At 34.3% G+C, this 20,563-nt stretch overlaps 2 protein-coding genes across 4 annotated transcripts; one reads left to right on the top strand and one right to left on the bottom strand.

The window, feature by feature from the left end:
- Positions 1–108: 108 nt before the first annotated feature.
- LOC130613172 (GATA zinc finger domain-containing protein 14-like) lies at positions 109–3,880 on the top strand. Of its 2 annotated transcripts, XM_057434499.1 has the most exons (4): positions 109–1,278; positions 1,476–1,541; positions 1,823–3,103; positions 3,606–3,880. In XM_057434499.1, exons 2-4 carry the CDS (start codon positions 1,484–1,486, stop codon positions 3,698–3,700), a joined length of 1,434 nt encoding a protein of 477 aa, XP_057290482.1. In that variant the 5' UTR covers positions 109–1,278; positions 1,476–1,483; the 3' UTR covers positions 3,701–3,880. The 2 variants fall into 2 exon arrangements, with proteins under 2 accessions (XP_057290482.1, XP_057290481.1); XM_057434498.1 differs by lacking the exon at positions 3,606–3,880 and having other exon boundaries at positions 1,823–3,592.
- Positions 3,881–6,759: 2,879 nt separating this feature from the next.
- LOC130613175 (formin-binding protein 4-like) lies at positions 6,760–16,845 on the bottom strand. Of its 2 annotated transcripts, none has more exons than XM_057434501.1 (18): positions 16,733–16,845; positions 15,385–15,509; positions 14,738–14,782; positions 14,256–14,323; positions 13,688–13,811; positions 12,547–13,599; positions 12,222–12,320; positions 11,731–11,786; positions 11,542–11,646; positions 10,710–10,843; positions 10,287–10,588; positions 9,710–9,736; positions 9,177–9,233; positions 8,629–8,674; positions 8,317–8,455; positions 8,186–8,233; positions 7,390–7,580; positions 6,760–7,107 (listed from the first exon to the last, which is right to left on the bottom strand). In XM_057434501.1, exons 2-18 carry the CDS (start codon positions 15,464–15,466, stop codon positions 7,026–7,028), a joined length of 2,658 nt encoding a protein of 885 aa, XP_057290484.1. In that variant the 5' UTR covers positions 15,467–15,509; positions 16,733–16,845; the 3' UTR covers positions 6,760–7,025. The 2 variants fall into 2 exon arrangements, with proteins under 2 accessions (XP_057290484.1, XP_057290485.1); XM_057434502.1 differs by having other exon boundaries at positions 16,749–16,835.
- Between the last annotated feature and the right edge of the window lie 3,718 nt (positions 16,846–20,563).

The following is a 20,563-nucleotide window of genomic DNA, read 5'->3' on the forward strand; positions in this document are numbered from 1 at the left end:
TGTACTTCATTAACGTCAAATGTTTTTTCGCAATAAAATTTCGCGATTCTAAACTACACTGACTAAACAACTGAAGAAAACCATTTTTCAAAATGGTAACCTTCATCTTTTAGAAAGAAAATTATCACAGAAATGATGATAAATGTGTAGAATATTATTCTTTCAATGTTTATACTTTATGTTGATTGATTTTCGCGAATCCACTGGTATATTTTCGCAATTTTAGTTGACGTATTTTCTATAGGCGTGTCAGTCAGGCCGGGATATGTCTATATTATAATACCCGTATACGTCTGTCTGTCTGTCACGCAAAATGGTAGCTTAGCTGCGCAAGCAGCGAGACGCACGTGATGTGGTATAAAAAGGACGGGCGAACCCGTGGATTTTTCCACGGCTAACGACTTGTTTATGCAAAAAACAATCTAGTTTGGAGTAGTATGTTTACATTATGCTCGATGGAGAAACAAATTGAACTTAAACGTCGCCTTTCTGTTTTAACTTTAAAAGAACAACTTTAAGACTGAAGGTATAATTACACAAGGTCAAATTCAAATAGTGTAGTGGTATTAATTAAATTGTAATTTTTGGGTCAAGCCTCAGATTGCAAGGGTAAAGGCGCCTTGGCCAGTTGCTGAGAACCTATATTTTGGCTGCTAACAATACTGACATCGTGAATCATACCGTGACACTTTGGTTTGTGTTTGTCAAGGGGAAACTCAACACAAAAACGTGTTGCTTCTGAGAGGAAAAATTGCTAAATAAGAGGCAAAGTTTTTAGATTTTTTTTTTTTCTTTAGGTCCTTTGTTAGTCATCGGTTTACATTTTGTATTTTTTTTTATTCTTTATTATTTTTTAATTATTACTCGAAGAAGGTCAGAAAACTCTTTGAACCTGAGTGTGGCAATTCTGACCAATATTGAGACGTATCTTTAAAGCTACGAACTCGATCATATACGGAGATTTTAATTCGAACTGTTAATTTAACGCCTGCTTAAACATTTTGCAGATGCTAAAAGAACAGAGAAAGAGTTTAGAGATTTTTCTTTAAAAAAGAATGGAAATGTTGCTTGCAAATTTTTTTGTAAATTCAATACTCATCGAAGCTCTGTCTGCGTTCCGCATGAGTGAGCAAAACAAATCAGCCGCAACTGTTCATGTCAATCTGAGCATGCTGAAGAACTTGCCAAAGTAAAGCAATACGAGTGTTTAGCTATCTACACATTTAATCGCACAAATAAATAAAAGTTATGACAAAAACAACAGGAAGAACCATCAAGGTGAGTAAGTTATGGGATAGTTCACACTTTAGAAAATGCATATAAGTAAAAATCGCATACACCGTACCTCAAATTTATCGCATCAGTCATACACTATTCGTGAATAAGTGCTTGATATCTTACGGACGCTTTTGTCCTTTCTTGTAATCTCAACATCCGCTATAGTGAAAGTTTCTTAATTGTTCACTTTTTCCTAGACTTAACGATGATGTGGTTTGGTATAACTTTAATACTCTTTGGTTGCCTAGTTCATATTGCTAGAGGTATGTTGTGAAGTAAAAATTAACTGATTTTTTTACAAGGAATTACAGTGCCCCCCTTTTTAGTCGCGCGCGAATTTTTTTATAAATTTTAAGGTTTTTTTTTTTTCTATAGAAAACTATTAATTACTATTGGCGAATAGTTAAATATTTTAAATTTAACATATAATTAATCTAGAATACCTTGGCAAAAGTCGCTAATGTCGCCCAATATTTAAACGCCCGTTTTTAAACACACCCACCCTTATTATGGGTGGGTGTGTTTATGACAATTTTTTTTTTAGGAGCACCACTGTATAACACCACAGATACACTACATGCTACAGAACAAAATGTTACAAAAAGATTTTTTAAAAACTCTGTTACCCAGCCTCAAAAACACGTGAAGGGTCAAGTGCGAGATTTCATGAATGAAGTGATCGGACATACTCTTCACGGGCATCGGGAGCAACCCGATCGATGGATGGACTTTTATAATAACGATGCATCATGGGATCGTTACATGAGTCCACAACTGCACCATCATTCACATATGCAAGTTCATGACCCTCATTATGATGTTAGCTTAAGTTTCCCGAATAACTACGAAGAGACTGATCGGGTTGCAGCCAGTCAATCCCATCACATAGAAGCGTATCCCGGTGAAATTGTTTCGGGTGAGAATTCTCTGTCAAAGTTTATCGCTCCACCGGTATTTGACAATCCTTCTGAGGATAGGGATAATATAAATGAAGAACAAAAGAAATTTTTACACACACCAGAAGGTGAAGAAACAGAAGAACAAAACACTAGACAATTAGTAGACAGTTTAAAATCTTTAATGAAACCTTTGAGAACACCCCAAGATGCTTTGCACGCCAACGGGAATGCGAGAGAATTCGAACATTTAAAGGAAGATACCAGTTCTAAAGAATATTCTCATGGTAGAGACGACACTCAGTCTAGTTACAATGACGAAAATAGAGTCTCCTCTCAAAACGAGGCTGAAAACAACCATTTTGATCTTGACTACTATGGCGACCGATCAGAAGGTTTAGCAAAGAGCCGAGAAAACCTTCCGAGAACTGACACCAATGACGGTTCTTTTAGTCAGGATCCTTCTGGTAAGGTCGCAGGGGATTATGAAGACAAAAATTACAATGGAAAAGATTATGGGGAGGGCGGTAGAGGTTTGGACGATTATATGAGTAACCGTGGAAATCGTTTTGCTGAATTTAAATCTGACGATGATATGCCAGAAGAAGGCTATGGCAGATTTGAACAGTTTCATAGTAACCGAAATAACGAGAACGACGGTTTCGGCGATTCTAGCTTGCGAAATAACCGTTACGAAAATGAGTACGATAACAATGATCATTTTCACAATAACGAAGAACCAGAGAATCGGGATAGACTGGATAACCAAGACAATATAGACAATTATGAGTCTCGTTTTAGAAATGATAATCAGCATGAAAATACAGATGAAAACGACTCAAGTGATAACTCAGTCAGTCGCGGAGCTGAAAAACCAAAACCAATTGAAATGGTTCAAGATGATTCTGGGCGGATTAAACCTATACAAGGTAATGGTGACATGAAACCGAACCATATTTTGCATTCTGAAAAACCAACTGGAAATTCTAAATCAAGCAAAGCTTCTCATGAAACTCCAGTTAAAAGAAGCAAAAAAATCTCCTTGCAAATACAGGCAAAAAATTAATCATCGAGGAAGTCTTGTTTTTATTACCTTGTTTAGCACAGATTTTATTTTTGTTTCGAAACAAAATATGGTGGCTCTGTTTAGCGTTTCTATCACGTAAGTCCGGTGCCAGTTTTTACACTATGTTACGCATTGGACACATATACATATACGCCATCTTTCATGCACGCTCATATCAACTTACAAGACATTCAAGAGTACGTTACACGCGATCAAAATAACACGCACCAAATTCTATGTTGTTCTGTTGCAGTTAAAGAAATCCCGATTTTTCGATTCCAATTTCTGATTTATGAACACATTGCCGTCAAGTCTTCTACATATACATTCATTTTTTTTATCACAAGATGTTTGTATTTATCTAGATAAACAATCGGTACTGGAAGAACGACTTGGCCAACTAAAAAGATCAAAGCTGACTCAGCAAAAACAAACAGAAACAAAGCTGCATTCGTCTTAAAGTTGTTATCTTAACCAAGTTGTCTTTCCTACGCAAAACGTATTTTTTAACACTGATATTTGTTAGATACTTATATATTTATGCTAAACTTTATAACGAACAGTAGAACATAACACAAATAAAAATCTTTATTCTTTGCTTTTGTTTTTGTTTGAAAAAAATATATAAAGTGTGTTGTACCGTCCGTTGTCGAGACTCTTCATATCTTTAATGGGTCAGAAAGCTGCTCTAACGCAACCTTGTTCCCAGGGCATTTTGTCTTGTTGATGATGTTGATAGTGCCCACTCCGTAATAACGGCTTAGGGGCCACAAGTTCCTAGGGACGAGGTTGGTTCTAACGTACCGCTACATTCGCTACGGGCTGGAAAAAGTTTGTTGGGAACATCAAAGGATATCAAGCCACAGAAGTCCAAGCATGTTCGAGATAGGGAAAAACTTAAGATAGAGAGTATTGTAGGAAGAGCGAGTCTATTGTATTTTACTTTTACGCTAACTGCCAGCGTTAATCGAACGTTCAAGCTTGTGCTCTAAAATGTTGTTTAAATTTATCGCTCGTCTACTCGGTATTCGCAACAAAGACTGACTTGGCATGACAGGCGCCGAGATTTTTCGCGTTCTTGTTGTCGTTGACGTAGCTAAAGTAATAGCAGCTTTCCTTCTTGTCAAAGTCGGGCTACCTCGTGCTGTTTCGTGCAAGTGAAGGTTATATAATAAGGACTCAAGTTTTGGGGATTCCCTTTTAGCGCGATAACCGCTAAAGGCACTGCGAAAGCTTTGAATTGAATCACAAGAATCAATATCTGAGTCACGATCACTATCAACCTCAACCGGGGGCAGCCTCGCACTTTCTTTGTAAGCTGGGCACAATTGGATGGTGTAGATGTTTAAAATATCATGTATATCATGTTTAGAGTTTCGTGGTTTCATTTCATGATGGTAAATCGCAGACTGGGATTTCCGACTTCGTTTTAGATTTGTATTACCGTTTCTATTCTCTACTTTCTTTTTTAATTTTTTCTTTCTGATTTTAGTTTGTTTTTGTAGCTGATTGTCCGTCGTATGTTCACTTTCATTTAATACTTCATTGACATACTTTTCTTGTGATGTTGTTTTTGGTCGGCAACCGGCAAAATATAATTCTCTCACAATACCACTGTTTTTACCTGAGATTGCGAGATCAAACGCTGTCTCGCCAGTTTTGTTCTCCGCATAAAGAGGTAATCCAAATCGATTAACCGGGTCCAATATTAACTTTGCCAATTTAATGTCATTTGATTTAACTGCATACATTAACGGAGTCATCCCATATTTATCTTGGCATGCAAAGTCTTGGTCCTGCATAGTTTCATTTAGTAATAGACGTAATGCTGATGAATTGCGCGCAATGCATGCATGGATTAATGCAGTGCGCAGATCACTGTCTTTTAAATTTACATCTGGTTTATATAAAAGTAAATGCTTTAACATAGATAACTGGGCGTGTCTTGATTTATATACATTCATTAGACAAGTCATGAGTAAAGTTTGCTTCATGTGGTCTCGATAATCCACATGCACAATCTGTTTTTGTAGCAAATGGCAAACATACGTGTAATTTCCACGTTTTACGGCTTCGTGTACGTTATTTATTGTAGCCATTTTGATTCTTTTAAGAAGGATGAGATGATTTTCACACATTAATTTTACCTGTGTTTTCTTCGTAAACATATCACGAATTGTTTTTCAAGTACTGCTTATTGCTGTAAGTATGCACGTGGAAGAGTATCAATTTTCATAAAGATGGGAATCTTAAGTTCTGGCTACGCTCGTTGGACAAATGTACATCGTCAGTAACACGTGCCAAAAAGAATTCGATTTGCACAATTAAAAGGCATTCTTTATATTCTTTATACTACATGTATAATATAAAGAAATGTCAGTAATGTTGAAAGCGCTTTACTGAACCTAACTATAATGTTTACATTTGTGGTAATTCTGAGTCTGAGCCTGAGTATACTAAGCGTTATGCTTATAAAAAAACATCGCATATTTTGGCGTATCAGTACCTTTCGCTCTCGCTAGTTTCTGATGCTAACCTAGCTGGCGATCGAAGACATGAAAAGGAAGAACTTACAAATTAACGAATTTTGGGTTGCATAAGCGGAAGTTTGTTTCCGGATAGCAATAAGACTATTCACGAGGTTTAGGAGATAATAATATAATTGTCATGTACTGAAAATTAATTTATACCAGTGTTGTACTTTTAAAGTCAATGCAACTAATTTTTGATGTTTTTCACATCTTTTAATATTTACAAATTTTCTTAAATGCTCTATTTCTGAATGTCTCCGTCGCAGAATATAAAAATTGGTCTACTCACGAAAGCTTATTATTCAATCATTACTTCTTGCGCTGCATGCTTTTTCCTTTATAAAGGAATTTCAGGTAAAAAAATCAAATCATTTTTTCATAGGAACTTTAACAGCAATACGCATACACTTACTCGGCTATCTCTTGATGTATTCCACACTTCATGATGTATCAAAACAACACAATCCGTTTGGAAGCAAAGGTTATTGGATATATTCCAACAATTTAAAAATTAAAAGATTCAAAACATATTACGCGGTTAAAAGCTTGTGTTGCGTGTTGATACGTGTTTACTTATATGTTTGTTTTATAAGCGTGTGAAAATTCAAAATCAGGCTAAGATATGTTTATGCCAAAAAACACAATCAGGTTTGGAGTACGCTTACGTCTAGTGAGCTATATGGGTAAGATAAAATTGCCCTATTTTTAACTTTAAAAAAGAAACGGCCACAAAAACAAAAAAATATAAATTACACAGGGCTAAGTTCAGACAATGTAGTGGTGTTAATTAAGCATTGACTGTCTGATTAATGTACCTAGAAGAAAACACACATCAGAGCAAGAAGGTTTAACCTCCTTAATCAGAAGGACTCACCAAGGATGAGCAAATACTAATGTTAAAAAAAATTCCCCCTTCTGAGCCTGAACGTTATGCTTATAGAAAGGAAAACTACACATTAGATTACATATTAAAATAAGAAAAAAAACATTTTAATAAAATATAAAACATTTCTTCGAAAAAAAGAATTGAAATCTATTTAGCTAGACAAGATGATAATCTATTGTCAAATATATTTTGCTCATGATATCAGTTGTTGTATCCAACCTTTATTCTTGAAAATCTCGACACATCTCTAAAAGACGTCTTTCGCGATCTTACAACGGAGAACTCTTGACAAGAGTACCATTTTGATGATTCGGCATTTTTCTCATGAAGACCATAGGTTTACTTTCGTATGCACCTATCAAACCCTGTTACGTTGTCGTCTTCCTCTTCAATCGCTCTCTCCAGTTCCCTTGAATTTCCATAAAGTTTGGATTGTGTTCCATCTTACCGCTAAAGAAATTATTTACATATTAGTCACATGTTTGAGTTCGTTTTTTTAGGTTATAATTTAGGACATTTACATTTTCTAGCAAAGCAAATAGCAATTGGCAAAAGGGAAAAAGCAGCGTTATTTTAAGACATTCACACAATTAAATATGTTTTTATATTTTTCCTGTAGCTTCCACCGAAAGATAAAGATAAAGTTTAAAAATAATAGACGCCCGAAGAATACGAAAACCAAACGATGCCTTGTTGCGCTACCATTCTAGACGATTAAATTAGGGCCATTACCTCGCTTCCAAGTCTTTCTTCCATTCAGCTATTCTTCGTTCTGACTGAGTTTCAAAGTCTTCATCTTCGGATTCTTCTTCTATATTTTCTTCTTCTTCCACTTTTTGTTTTACCGTTTGCCACTTTTGAACGAGAGATGAAACATGTTTTAACTTCTTCGAAGGTAGGCCAACAGTGTCAACTTTCTTTTTCTAAAATCAGAGATACCAAACCGTACATTCTATGTCGGGATCTAGTGTGCATTGAACTTGTGTTTCTTTTACACAGAGCAAGCAAGGTGATTTCAAGGAGGGAGGGAGGTCGGAGCCGAAAGACGCGAAAAGTGGCTCTCCAACGGTTAGTTATTTTTTATAAAATGTCCTGCTATACAGAAAATTAAATGTAAGCTTAAAAAACTCTCTTTTTGTAACCAAAATTGTATATATTTATTAAGCAGGGATTTATTTTGGTAGTGGCGGTCACATACATCTCCAACTTACAATCTACCTTATGTCTCCAGCATCGATAATTTGGGGAGGTTCACCTTAATTTTGCGCTGCGACATGGCCTTGATTACAAACGAGTTTGCAGAAAACATACTTCAGCCTAGCATTGTAGCCAGTGATGGCAGGGATTACAATACAAAAGAAGTAAACACAGCTGATTACAAATATCAAATTACAAACATTTTAACTGCGTTGAATTCCTGCATGATTAACAAAGGGCATTATTATCTGAAACAGTAACAAATTGAAATCAACAGCCAAATGTAATTCTGCTCGTATAGGTGGGTAACGTAAAGGAGAATTGAATATACCTTTTTCATTTTCGCCTTTGCGCTCAAATTAGACGATGATGAGCTATTCTAAAAATAAAAAATATTCAGCATCAGCAAACTTTGCTTTACAACAACAAAACACACAAAAAAAGCAAGGTATAAAAACGTACCCTTTTGATGGGTGGTAAAGGTGATGCCACGCCCTCATCGACTGGAACTCGTGGAGGTGTTGCATACGTAGAAGGACTCGTTTCACGTGATGAATCTCTTATCAAAGGAGCAGCTGCAATTATGCTTTTTGGTACAGGACTAAAGAAAGATAAAGAGGACATTAAGAGATAAAAGAGATAAAGGTATATTCGTACATGCGTATCATATTGTGAAGCAACCATTCTATAAATAAGTGAAACCCGGCTGGGTGGAGTTCTAACTTATTTTCACTTTAATGTTTTTCAACCCAACAACAAAAGCGAGAGACATACCTGGCTGTTCCAGAAATATTAGCCACATTTTGTGAACTTTCAGGTTCTATGAGTAAATTTTAAAAAAAACATAGAAGCAAATGGCTATTAGGATCAACTTTTTGTTGCATATTTTTATTTTATCATTTATTTATATAAAAAAAACACGTTAATTCCAGTTTTTAAGAGCATTTTAAGTCTTTCGTAGAGCTTAAAAATTTTTTTTAGCAAAAAATACATTTCAATGCAGATATAAAAAAAAAAAAAACGAAATCTTAATCAGAATTAAGAATCCCAGGCTAGAACTATTGCTTATTTTTTATACATAAAAAGTGCATGGAATAATAATAAAGTGTGCTGAGACTACATTATTTCTATGAGACAAATGTTTCGTCACAAAGTGTTTCTGTGTAAAGCACCAAGTAAAAGCTGTTGATAGTAATTGAAAAAAAAAACGTCAAAAACTAATTTCCCAGTGTTTTGTATTTAAAAACAGAAACGAATCCGTCAATACAATTTTCAAGTCTTTAGATGCATTTGTATGTGATAGAAAATTGATAAGAACTTACCTTGTGAAGACTCCTTCTTCTTTTTCTTCGCGATTCTGTACGGGTCAGTGTATGGATCTAAAATAAACGCCAGACCAGGTACTACTATCAACCGACTATCCTATACTTATGGAAACTAAAAAACTTTAAATCATACAACTTTAAACAATGGTTGAGTGTGTATGATATTAAAGGGAAAAAAGAGCGAGAAAAAAGAACAACTCTTTGTGTTTATTTTCTGATAATGCATAATGTTGTCCCTACGGACTAACGTCACGTTGTATATATATCGAATTTTTGTGTTGAACTTTGTACTTGATAATGGCCATCGTACGGCCGAAACGTTGTAAATATATTTCACCTAAAAAGGTTGTTGTTCTTTTTTCCCTTTTTATCATACAGTTCGTCTAATAATACGTAATTATCAAAACCTCTAATGTAATCCTTTATTAAGGGTTATGGTAAAGCGAGGCAACCAACTTATTGCCTCGTTTATTTCAGAAGAAGGATTTACACTGGTGATTACGATCTGTTAGATTGACATACTCATATACCTGAGACTTTTTCTTGTTCAGATGATGCTAAAAAAAAAAAAGATGACAGGAAGTTAAGAAAAAATAAAAAGATGATTGTTTAGCTTATTTAGCTAACTAGAATCCGTGAATTATCATTAATTGGAGATTTTTTGCAGAACAAATTTTTATAAAAAGAAATTTTTATGTTTTAATATTGATGGAGGTTAAGTTTGTTTACTATTTTCTTGACATTTTCCTGACATTTTTTTCTCTAAAATTACGCACATTTTCTTTGTGTATTCATTGAAACTTGGGATTATCTTAAAAATAATGAAGTCAATACAAGCATATCAATAGAATAAACAACAAAAAATAATGCTAATTCTTTATCAACAGATCTGAAATTCAAACCTTGACAATTGTTAGAAATATTCAAATAGTTCAGGTTGATTATAAAAACCAAAAATTCCTAACATTTTCCTTACATAACAAAGAAAGTGCTGACATTCCTGACTTTTTCTGACATTTTGACAGTATTTTAAAAATTTCCGACAATTCCTGACATTACTGACACAGTAGGCACCCTGGAGTCTTCAAAACAACCATATAAATTTACCTGTTCTTTTCTTACTCTCCTTTGGTATGGGTTCTCGACTGAAACCATGTGCCGGTGATACAAGAGATGCCGCACTTGCTGATATAGCTAAGGACTTATCAACAGCAGCAGGCATAACTTGTGTAGGGTCCATATAAGCCATTGCCATTGGGTTTATCATAGGTGCAACCATGGCAGCTTGCATGTAGGATGCTGCATAGCTCATTTGCGAGGGTTGCATTGATACTTGCGTTGACACTTCAGGATACTCCCACTGTGATTCCCCCGTCAACGTATTGTGATAATAATACATTTTGAAGTTACTAGAAAAAACAAGCAGAGTAAGATCCTATGAATAAAACGCAAACAGTGTTTTATATCGCATAAAACTTAATCAGAATTCCTCTTTGTAGCGAAATGGTAGAAATCATTATTTTCGCTTACCTACTCCAATGGCAAAGCCAGCCTGCAGGTGCAGCTGTTTCTTCGTGTTTCAAAATCTGCATGTTTAGGTCGTGTAGTCGAGCAACTAAATATTTACTATCCAAAGCACCAGCTTGCCAGTCTTTCATGCGTGTCTAAAAAATACAAACAAGGAAAGAATAAATATGACTTTAAAACAATATTCACGATTATTATATAACCTAAAATTGAAGTACAAATGAACAACAGCAGTTGCTGCACAAGCATACTAGGAAAGTACTGAAAATAAGACGAAACCATATACAAACCTGTTTTGATACTTACCTCTAGCTCTAGCTGTCTTAAGCCTTCATCTTAAGCTGCAAACACATTTTTGATCAAGATACTTATCTGTAACTACTATGTATGGCCTCTCTAGTAAAAAAATCTCTTCCATTCCCACGTCGTTAAAACTCAGTTTGGTTTTCAACAGTAAAAATATATATTAATTCAATTTATTTTACAATTTTGTATTTACATACATTGTATGTACATATATTACACTGTTCTTCCTGTGTCAATCATCCACTGTAAAGAATAACTGGAGCTTTTCCGCCTGTTAAATGAGTTCATCTTTCCACCAAGTCATGAAATATCGTTCAGCAACAAATAAAGACATATTGATGAAAAACCGAAGCTATGTATTATGCAAATGTATACAGGGACAAAACAGAATGATGTACCCAGACTAAAATACTTCCAAACATGATGTAGGCTATCTCGGTGTTATTTTGCTTTCACATACATTCAAATAATAGATAGCTTCATTTGCATTAATGCAGCACAGAGGTAAACAAGCGAACATCTTGCTTACCTCAAGTTCAATAAAATGTATCTGCAAATTCCTCAAATCTTTGTTGTTTATTCCAAGAAAGTCCAACTTCTCAAATATTTCTGTGGACGATGTACCAATCTCTTTCTAAAGAAGAAAACTTTTTTTGTAACCTAAATAATTAACACTTTTTAAAAATTTTTATACACCTTAAAGCAAACTTGAGCTTACCCGTAAACTTTCTTCCTCTTCTGCAGATACTTTAGGAAGTTCTGGTAATGGCTCGTCTAGGGAACAATAAAAACATTTCAATCTGAAACATTACAAGGCATATTTTTTAAAACAAAAATCAAGGTTTTTTACTCCCATTTTTGCCATATTTTATGGTTATTAAGTACACGCACAAGAAAAATCCCCTAAAATCAGCTAAAAAGTTGTACTATGAAACAATGTATTATTTTAGATAGAAAAGTTTTTAGAAAACATTCATATTACAAGGCTTCAAGGGTTTTCCTGATGGATAATCAAGGTTTTCAGGGTCAATTATTTTTATGTTCTGTAGACATCCTAAGAAATGCTTGTTAAACTTTTTCACCTGTTAGCAGATAGTGGTTAATCCAACTTTAAATTGAAAAGGTTTTGCAATCATATTATAAAATATATGTTAAAAATATATCTTTAAATGACACTTTTTTAAACTTAATAACATGAAAAAAAATAACCTTCCAGTGGTAATGGTGGTCGAACATCATGATCAGGAGGTGGGGGTGGTATAACTGGTGGAACACTAGGTTCTGTATCTTCTTTGGTACCAATGGCTCCTGAAACGAAGAGTTAATAGGCATTGTCAGTATGTTATGAGGTAAAATTAGCAATGACATTAAATACTTTGACATCTGTGACTCATTGTTGGATTTTTCATAGACATAACAAAGCATAATTTTTTTAAATAAATAAGATTAATACCCAAAAAATGGTCAAAATAATTTAAGGACGCAAACTTCTGGAAAAAAATGTTTCTGGGATTAAGGAGATTAATATGCTCACCTTCAAGTAGCATTTCTGCATAGTCATCAATTTCTACTACCAACTTAGCATTTCCTTCTGATTTCTCAATTTCCATTTCAGAATTATTCCCATCACCCTCATTTGTCTCACTATCTTTGTCATTATCATCATCTTCGGCATCATCATAAACAGCATCAATAATTCGCCAACCAACCTTAGGCTCTTTGGTCACAACTTCGCCACTTGATTTTTCTGTCTCTTTTTGGGGTGTTGTCTCTCTATCACTAAGCTTCTCCGGAGGTTGAGGCTGTTCAATTTCACTTTGATTCTCTATGCTATCAACAATCTCAGCCATTTTAGTATCTTTTTCTATTTTTTCTGTTTTTTCAGTTTTGTCACTAGCATTTGCATCTTCACTTGCAAATATATCTAATGCAAACCCTTCATCATTTATGGTGCTTTTATTAGCCACCAGGCTCACTTCATGTTCAATCACTGTTTCAGTCTCATCTTTTATTTCAGGACTTACAGTCTTTTCACGTTCTAATTTCTTCTTAATTAGTTTTTCCCGTAGCAAATCTTCTTTTTCTTTTGCTTTTATCTCTTCTAATTCCTTTGCTGCTTTTTCCTGCTCTTCTTTCTCTTTAAGCATCTTTTCTTCTTTTTTTCTCCTTATTTTTTCTTTTATTTGATTCATTAACATTCGGTCTTCATCCTTACTGGTTTGTTTCTTTGTTTCATTTTCTGAAGAAATATCTATTTGTTGATTTGTACTTATCTGACTGGTAACATTATTACTGTCCTCAATATCCAATGTTCTTACTGATTTTACATTTGCTGCACTGTTGAGTTTTACATCATCATTATTAGGTTTGTTACTTAAAATTTCATTATTTTCAGAATTATTTCCAATTTTTTGTGGTTGTAGTTCTAGCGTATTATCTTGCATTTCGGGTGGAGGTGGGGGTGGCACAGTGGATACAGTAAACACAGGTGGATACCATTGGACTTCATTTGTTTCTGTATTCCAATAATAATAATATGCTGTACTTTCATCGTAACAAGCTTGCCAAGGAGCTGGTAGCAAATGACCTTTAAAAAAGTGAATAAAAAAATTTGCTGATATAAATTACAAAAAGGCTGATGACAATAAAGTTTTGATATGGTAAAAAAATAATACTCTGCGTTGCTGGATCAAAATTAACAGGATCATATATCAAATTTGTGTTATTCTCAACTGGCTGTTCAATTTCCGTTGTCTTTGAGCTACTATCTTCAGAAGTTGTGTCCAAAGAGTTAATTTCCTATAAAAAAAAAGAAAATAATAATTACAACAAGCATTATACAAAATAAAATTCATCATATACAATTTGTTATGTTGACAAAAAAGCCAAACAATTTTCCCACAAGAGCACTTGCTCTTGTGGGAAAATTGTTTTCAAGTTTATTCAATAAATTGGTATATATAAGCCTTGACAAAGATGTATGTATTTATTTATATCATTAAAAAAATATTCTTAATGACTATACCCAAGAGATATTTTATGCAGACTGCAAAAGTGCAGAAATACCATTTGTAAATAGGACCTCAAGAATGTTAAAAATGTGAAATACAAAAAATAATAATTATTTTATTGCAGAAATTAAAATTGCAAATCAGTAATTTGTTTGATAAAAAATTGAAGTATTACGTGCTCAAAAAACTATAAAGGTTAAACAAAATTATGAAAAAAAAATCTCATCCAAACCGCTAAAAATCCTGCAAGTTGGCTGTCAATGTGGTCATTGGTTTGATTGTCATTCTTTTCAATTTTTACTAAAAATAACATGAAAATATAAGAACAGAAATTTATATATCAGGATAAAAATTTGGAAAAAATTGGGTTTGGTAGCGATATTTTAATTTCTAATTTGAAGTTTGCCTCCATGAACCAAAGTTGAAGCTTTGTCATGATGTCAATAAGAATGAGAAAGTGGTGTTATGATATTATTATATGCGATTGAAATTGGGCATAATAATATGCAAAATATGAAATTTGAAATACATAACATAAATACTGCATCACCATTCAACAAGTCACTTTGGAAAATCGTGTTGTTGATGGGAATATTATACTGTCGTTGTTGGATCAAAGTAAATTATAATTTATTAGTCTATTATTAAAAGTATATAATGAAAATAAAAAGAGCTTTTAAACTTATCCTGGTATCAGACAGGCAATTAAGTTACCTGTTTCATCCTCTTTCTTTGCACTACGAGATACAGATCCCACACCTGTAACAAAACGAAAAAAATAAATCTTGGTTAGCTCCTGTCAATGAGTGTTGGCAATTAAAAATTTTTGGGCAGGTTGTTAAGGACAAGAAATAATCGGACTGGTATTATTCCTGAAGTAACAAAAAATAATTATTTGAAACTATCTAGCTAAGGGTGGAGTCTCAAATTGGAACAAAAATTAAACAGGTTCCTAAGCTTCAGGCTTCCACATCCATCCTCTCAATTCACAATGTTTATTTTCCATTCAGACTATGCCAAAAGTCTTAAGTTGTTCAAAAGTTGCTTGCTAAGGGTAGTTATTTGAAGCATGAATTTAATACCTACTTTACCTTAAAAATGCTACATTCACCCAAACAGTTTTTCAAACCTTCCAGAAGTTTTGTTACTCATCCAAGTGTTTTTTTTGAGAATAATAACAGGCATAGCTATTACTACAATGATTGCTTCGTCAAAATATAGGTTTATAAAGACACCATACATTAAACAGATTATTGTATGCAATGAGAGTATAAGATAAATATTTTATTAAATGTTAAGAATTCGCAAGCATAAGTGAATAATTTTGGTGAAATTCTGGCTGAAAATTACTCTATGCATACCCGTTTTTTGAGTACTTCCTCCCAGTTGAATCATGGGACGGCGACGACCCACAGTTGCATCTCTGTTGTTACGTTTTCCCATGATATTTTTAAATGTGTGATAAAATCACCTTTCTGTAACCAAACTAAATATATAATACATCCAACTTTTAAATCTGCTTTAGATAAATAGATACAAATTTGAAAATAGGGGCGGTTGGATGATTTGACTAAACATGTGAGGTCCGCCTTACAATTCTCTATACTTTAACAAAAATCTTCCTGATTGGGAAGTCACAGCATAGTTACATAGTTGGTCAATTAATTTTGCTGGAATCAAACCACTGGACTATCCTCCTGGTCAACAAATGTCACGTGATTAAACCAATTTCAGGTCCATATTTTGCAAAGTAGCTATTTGATTTCAGCAAAAACACAATGTTCACCTCTTCTTAAATAAGGGCTGACTTTGTTGTAAAATCTTTGTTTTCTGACTTTAAAACCTGATATATTCAGTTCGGGATAAGGTACAGATTTGGAAACAGTTTCTTTTTTGTGTAAAAATAAGAAATATATAGTTTCTGAATATGGTAACCAATTTCAGTTTTCCATTTTCCTTAAGCTACTTTGGGTTTCTGCATTATAATCTTCTAGTCATTAGAAAGCTTTATCAATAAACTTAAAAATATTATTTGGAACTGGGGTGTACTTCAGGGGTTCTTTTACTACTGAGTTATAATCAAATTTACCCCTCTCTTAAGCTATTTTACCGCCAGCCAAACCGAAAAACAGTTTCTAAAGTTGAAAACAATTTCGATTTTCCAAAAAAAAAATCTGGTTTCCGAATTCGGAAACTGTTTCTTTTTTTGAGTTCCATTATTTTCGGAAACTGTTTCCATACCTAATATCCCAGAGTGATATTGTGTTAGGTGAGTTTTTGCTTGTTTTGCTTTAGTTTAATATAGGTACTTGTAGTTATTGTTTAATCAAAGCTTCTTTAGTGAGAGTTTGACCATGAAACATTTATGTTTTCTCTCAACTGAAAGTTGTACCACCTGGACAGACTGGGGAGAATACTCTCACTTACACTTAGCAACAAACATATTTGTGGATGGTCAATTGATTAGCTAAAGGGTTCTTAACAATTTTTAGCTAGTACTAAAAACTGATTATAAGTAAAACAAGGTATTTCTTAGCTAGCTTAGCAGTTTTTCCTAGTTAACTAGCTAGCTACACTTTTGTTTACATCCATCCTGGGTGCTTTTTATTTTAAAAGCTGTCTTTATGTGCTCTCAAGCTAGCTGCATAGTCTTTTTCATCCATTATGCTAATGAAGAATAACAAAGTCGTGTTGTAATGTAATATATACTTCACGTTGTTCACACCAATTTAGATGTTTATTTCTAATGCGAACAACGAAGGAAAAGAAAACAGTCTCATTTTCCTTTCTTCCCTCTATGAAACTTTACCGCCATCTTTCTTGTTCTCCAGAGCACTTCATCGCCGCGTTCTTCCGACACCATGTAACTAAATCCAATCTTGTTACCAGACCCCCCACGTAAGCGAAATCGAACCCTCTTTCTAAAATCAATACAAACCAAAAAACGACGCACGATTTTATGCAACGTTGAAGAATTTTCTCCTTACAATCATCTCGCTGCAAGATCTGGCTACTACCCCCTCAGCTCTTCGATGTCGTAAAAAAGGTCTTTTTTTCGTAAGGAGCAGACAAAACGATAAACAGACCACAATCGTGAAAAAAAAATAGTGAGACTAAGGCAGTTCTTTACTCGTTATCCAAATATGGACAAAACAGTCAAATAGTCAATACTCTGCAACCGGCAGGCTGCAAAGTCGCCACTTTTGCATACAAGTAGGCGAGGCAGACAAAATAGCTTTCAACTGAACGGGCTTGATTATCAATCAGGTTTCCTTAGTCCAACCGGATCTTCAACATCCAGTCGTATATCGCATACAGAGATGTTACAGTCATAAATAAACATCGTAAGAACTAACGTAACAAACTATTCTTACTTAAAAATAATCCAATGCTTATTATGTTTGTATTACTTTTGCACTTGTTCTTCGCACGTACTCTAGTTGCCAGGACAGTTGTCCCTCTTCACTGATCATATAATCGGCCAAAGCATCTCTCATAGCGACAGGCTCGTGTTTGTTTCTTCTACCTTTGATGTTGCTTATTTGCTGAAAACAACCTACTTCGTTTTCTATAGAGCTCCTCTATTCTCCCGGCTTTATATTACCGTGGACGTCTTCGGAATCTACAAAACCACAAGGACAATATGAGGCGTTATTTGTTTAGCTCAGGTAGTTGTGCAATGCCATACAGACTAATACATTTTTCAGCGTTCGGGACAGTTGATCGTATAGGTTTTAATAATATACACCATCTCGCAACCATCACACCAAAAGCATTTTCAATAACTCTACGTGCACGCGAGTGACGATAAATATAAATTTTCTGCTCTTCTGTTGCGCCATTAACTGGAAATGGTCTCATTAGCCATTCCTTAAGAGGGAATATCTCGTCACCAAGTAAGTAATATAGCAATGGGTCAAACTTACAACTTGGCAACGTATCAGAGTTCGGTAACTTAAGCTTTTTTTCATCAAACATGGAACCCATTTCTGATTGATTCAGTATAGAATAGAACAGAATAGATTGCTTTATTTATAGTTGATAGTGTACAAAAGATTTAAAATATACTAATAAAATGTACTAATAAAAAAATTAATAATATATCTATATTATAGTGCCCGTATACGCCTGTCCGTCCGTCCGTCCGTCTGTCTGTCACGCAAAATGGTAGCTTAGCTGCGACGGGAGAACCCGTGGATTTTTCCATGGACTAACGACTAGTAATAATAAAATACCATTTCTCTAGAAGAATCAATCGGGAATCTTTTTGGTTAAAAAACATGAAAGACTCTACTGGAAAAGATGGTTAGTCTATTAAGACTAATTAAGATCGACTGTCTAAACGTGAAATTTAATAAATCCTAAATTAATTATTTATTCTGCACAAATCCGACATTTGCATTGGGAAGACGAAAATTCGCCTATAACTCTACAGAATTTTAACAAAGACTCTGCAGATTTGATTTCATCAGGAAGAGAATTCCATAATGGGAGGCTATATATCCAAATGTTTGCAGCCCATATTTTAAAGATTGTACTCTAGATCTAACTAAAGCACTTGATGACCTTAAATTGCATCCAATATCATTTCTAAACCGAAACACATCTTCCATGTAGGAAGGATTCAATTTCCATTTCGTCTTGTAGACCTCTTTTAGTAATTGTCTACAATGTTGCATATAAATACTTTTCGTAGAAGAAATGGATTCCACTTTGGACTGAGACCTTGCCCTTTTTAAAACTCTATCCACCTTTGAAAGAAATTCCCTTCAGAGCATTAGATTTACAGCTAGCTCTTTTGCACACTGTGTTTATATGTTCTGCAAAAGTAAGTTGACTGCCAAATTTAATACCAAGAAGCTTTACACATTTGGATGCAGATAAAATTGCTCCATTTAAATTTAAATGCCGGATTTGTGGACTTTCTGGCTTTCCGAATATTATAAAATCGCATTTGCTTGCGTTTAATTGCAAACCATTATCGGAAAACCATAAAGCTGCTGGCCTAAAAAGTTGTTCTAACAATATTTTACTTCGTGAAAGGTTTCAGCTGATGCGCAAAAAAGTATTATCGTCAGCATAGTTACACACTAGAATATCAGAGCAGGGCGAAAAATTTCCTTCCAACAACCAAAAACCCAATCAACACCTACTCTCTGAAAGCGCTGCTTTAAATAGCTCCAAATAAAAGATAATGCACTAGAAGAAAATCTATAAGCATGAAGCTTAGCAATGAGCAGCTTGTGGTTAATACAGTCAAAAGCCTTGCTTAGATCCATGAGCAAGGCAGCAACACACTTTTTAGAGTCTAACTTTTTTTGAAGAAAGCACATTAGATTTAAAAGAGCATGTTGGCTACTGTATCCTTTCCTGAATCCAGGCAAGATAGGGGACATTTTCCTCTCCATGAACTCAATTATCTGTTCAAATAAGATTTTTTCAAACACCTTAGCCATGTTTGACAGTTTACTAACTGGCCGATAATTTTCTTTGCAGACCCTAGACTTTGCTTTGTAGAGTGGAGACACATCCACAAATTTCAAAGACCCAGAAAAGATGCACCTATATAATGAGTCATTAAAAAAGTGACTGAACTGCTTAACAAAAACATTTGCGCGAGCTTTGAGAAGATCTGCAGGTATGTCTCCCTCTGGACAAGCCTTGCCCCTTTTTAAAGAACGAATATAAAGTTTTAAACTTTCAACAGAAACATGACAGAATTTCATTTCGTCCATTTCAGCACTTTTGGAGAATTTCGATTTGATATTTTTTATGCTCGGATGTTCTTTGAAACTTGAAATAATTGCATCAACCTCCGTACGAGAACAATCATCAGCTGTCCCTGGATTGTTTTCAGGGATGTTGTTTACATTCAGTGATCTTGTGATATTTACGAAATAATTATTCATGACGTTTGCAATTTCATCTTTATTTCGTAAAACAGCATCAACTAACGAAGTTATATTTTCCTTGATTGATTTCTCGGAGAAATTTGGTTTCACGATTTTCCAAAATGCTTTGTTGTCTCGAACTTTCGACACGTCAAGTTTTCTGTAATAATTCTTTCTTGCATCTCTGACAATCTTTGCACACTTATCCCTTCAGCAGTTGGATTCGAATTCTACCTCTAGTTTTTCTACTTCTCATCATAATTTATTTGCGTACTCTTTTCGTAATAAACGGTACATGATTGTTTCTAACCATCTTTTGCTTCACAGGCAAATGTTCTTTAATTACGTTCTTAAAAGCTGTATCGAGGTTTGCGAAATTCATTTCCTGTAACTCCATGACTTAGTAAGCTCTTTTTGGAATTCGAATTTATTGAAATTTTTTATAGACCTGTACTTTATAATGCTGGGCTTCTTTTTTGGCATCTCCACTTCAAAGTGAGTTTGTGCCAATCGGATAGTCCTGTCTCTATTGCACAGCTATTTGTGAACCTTTTCTTGTCAGAAACCCATATGTGACCAATACAGGATGGGTTCGCAGGGCTCTCGTAACAAGTTGATGAATCAATTAAGTTTGAAACATATTTCGTTT

Source organism: Hydractinia symbiolongicarpus, chromosome 10 (assembly GCF_029227915.1).
Source record: "Hydractinia symbiolongicarpus strain clone_291-10 chromosome 10, HSymV2.1, whole genome shotgun sequence".
NCBI lineage: Eukaryota > Metazoa > Cnidaria > Hydrozoa > Anthoathecata > Hydractiniidae > Hydractinia > Hydractinia symbiolongicarpus.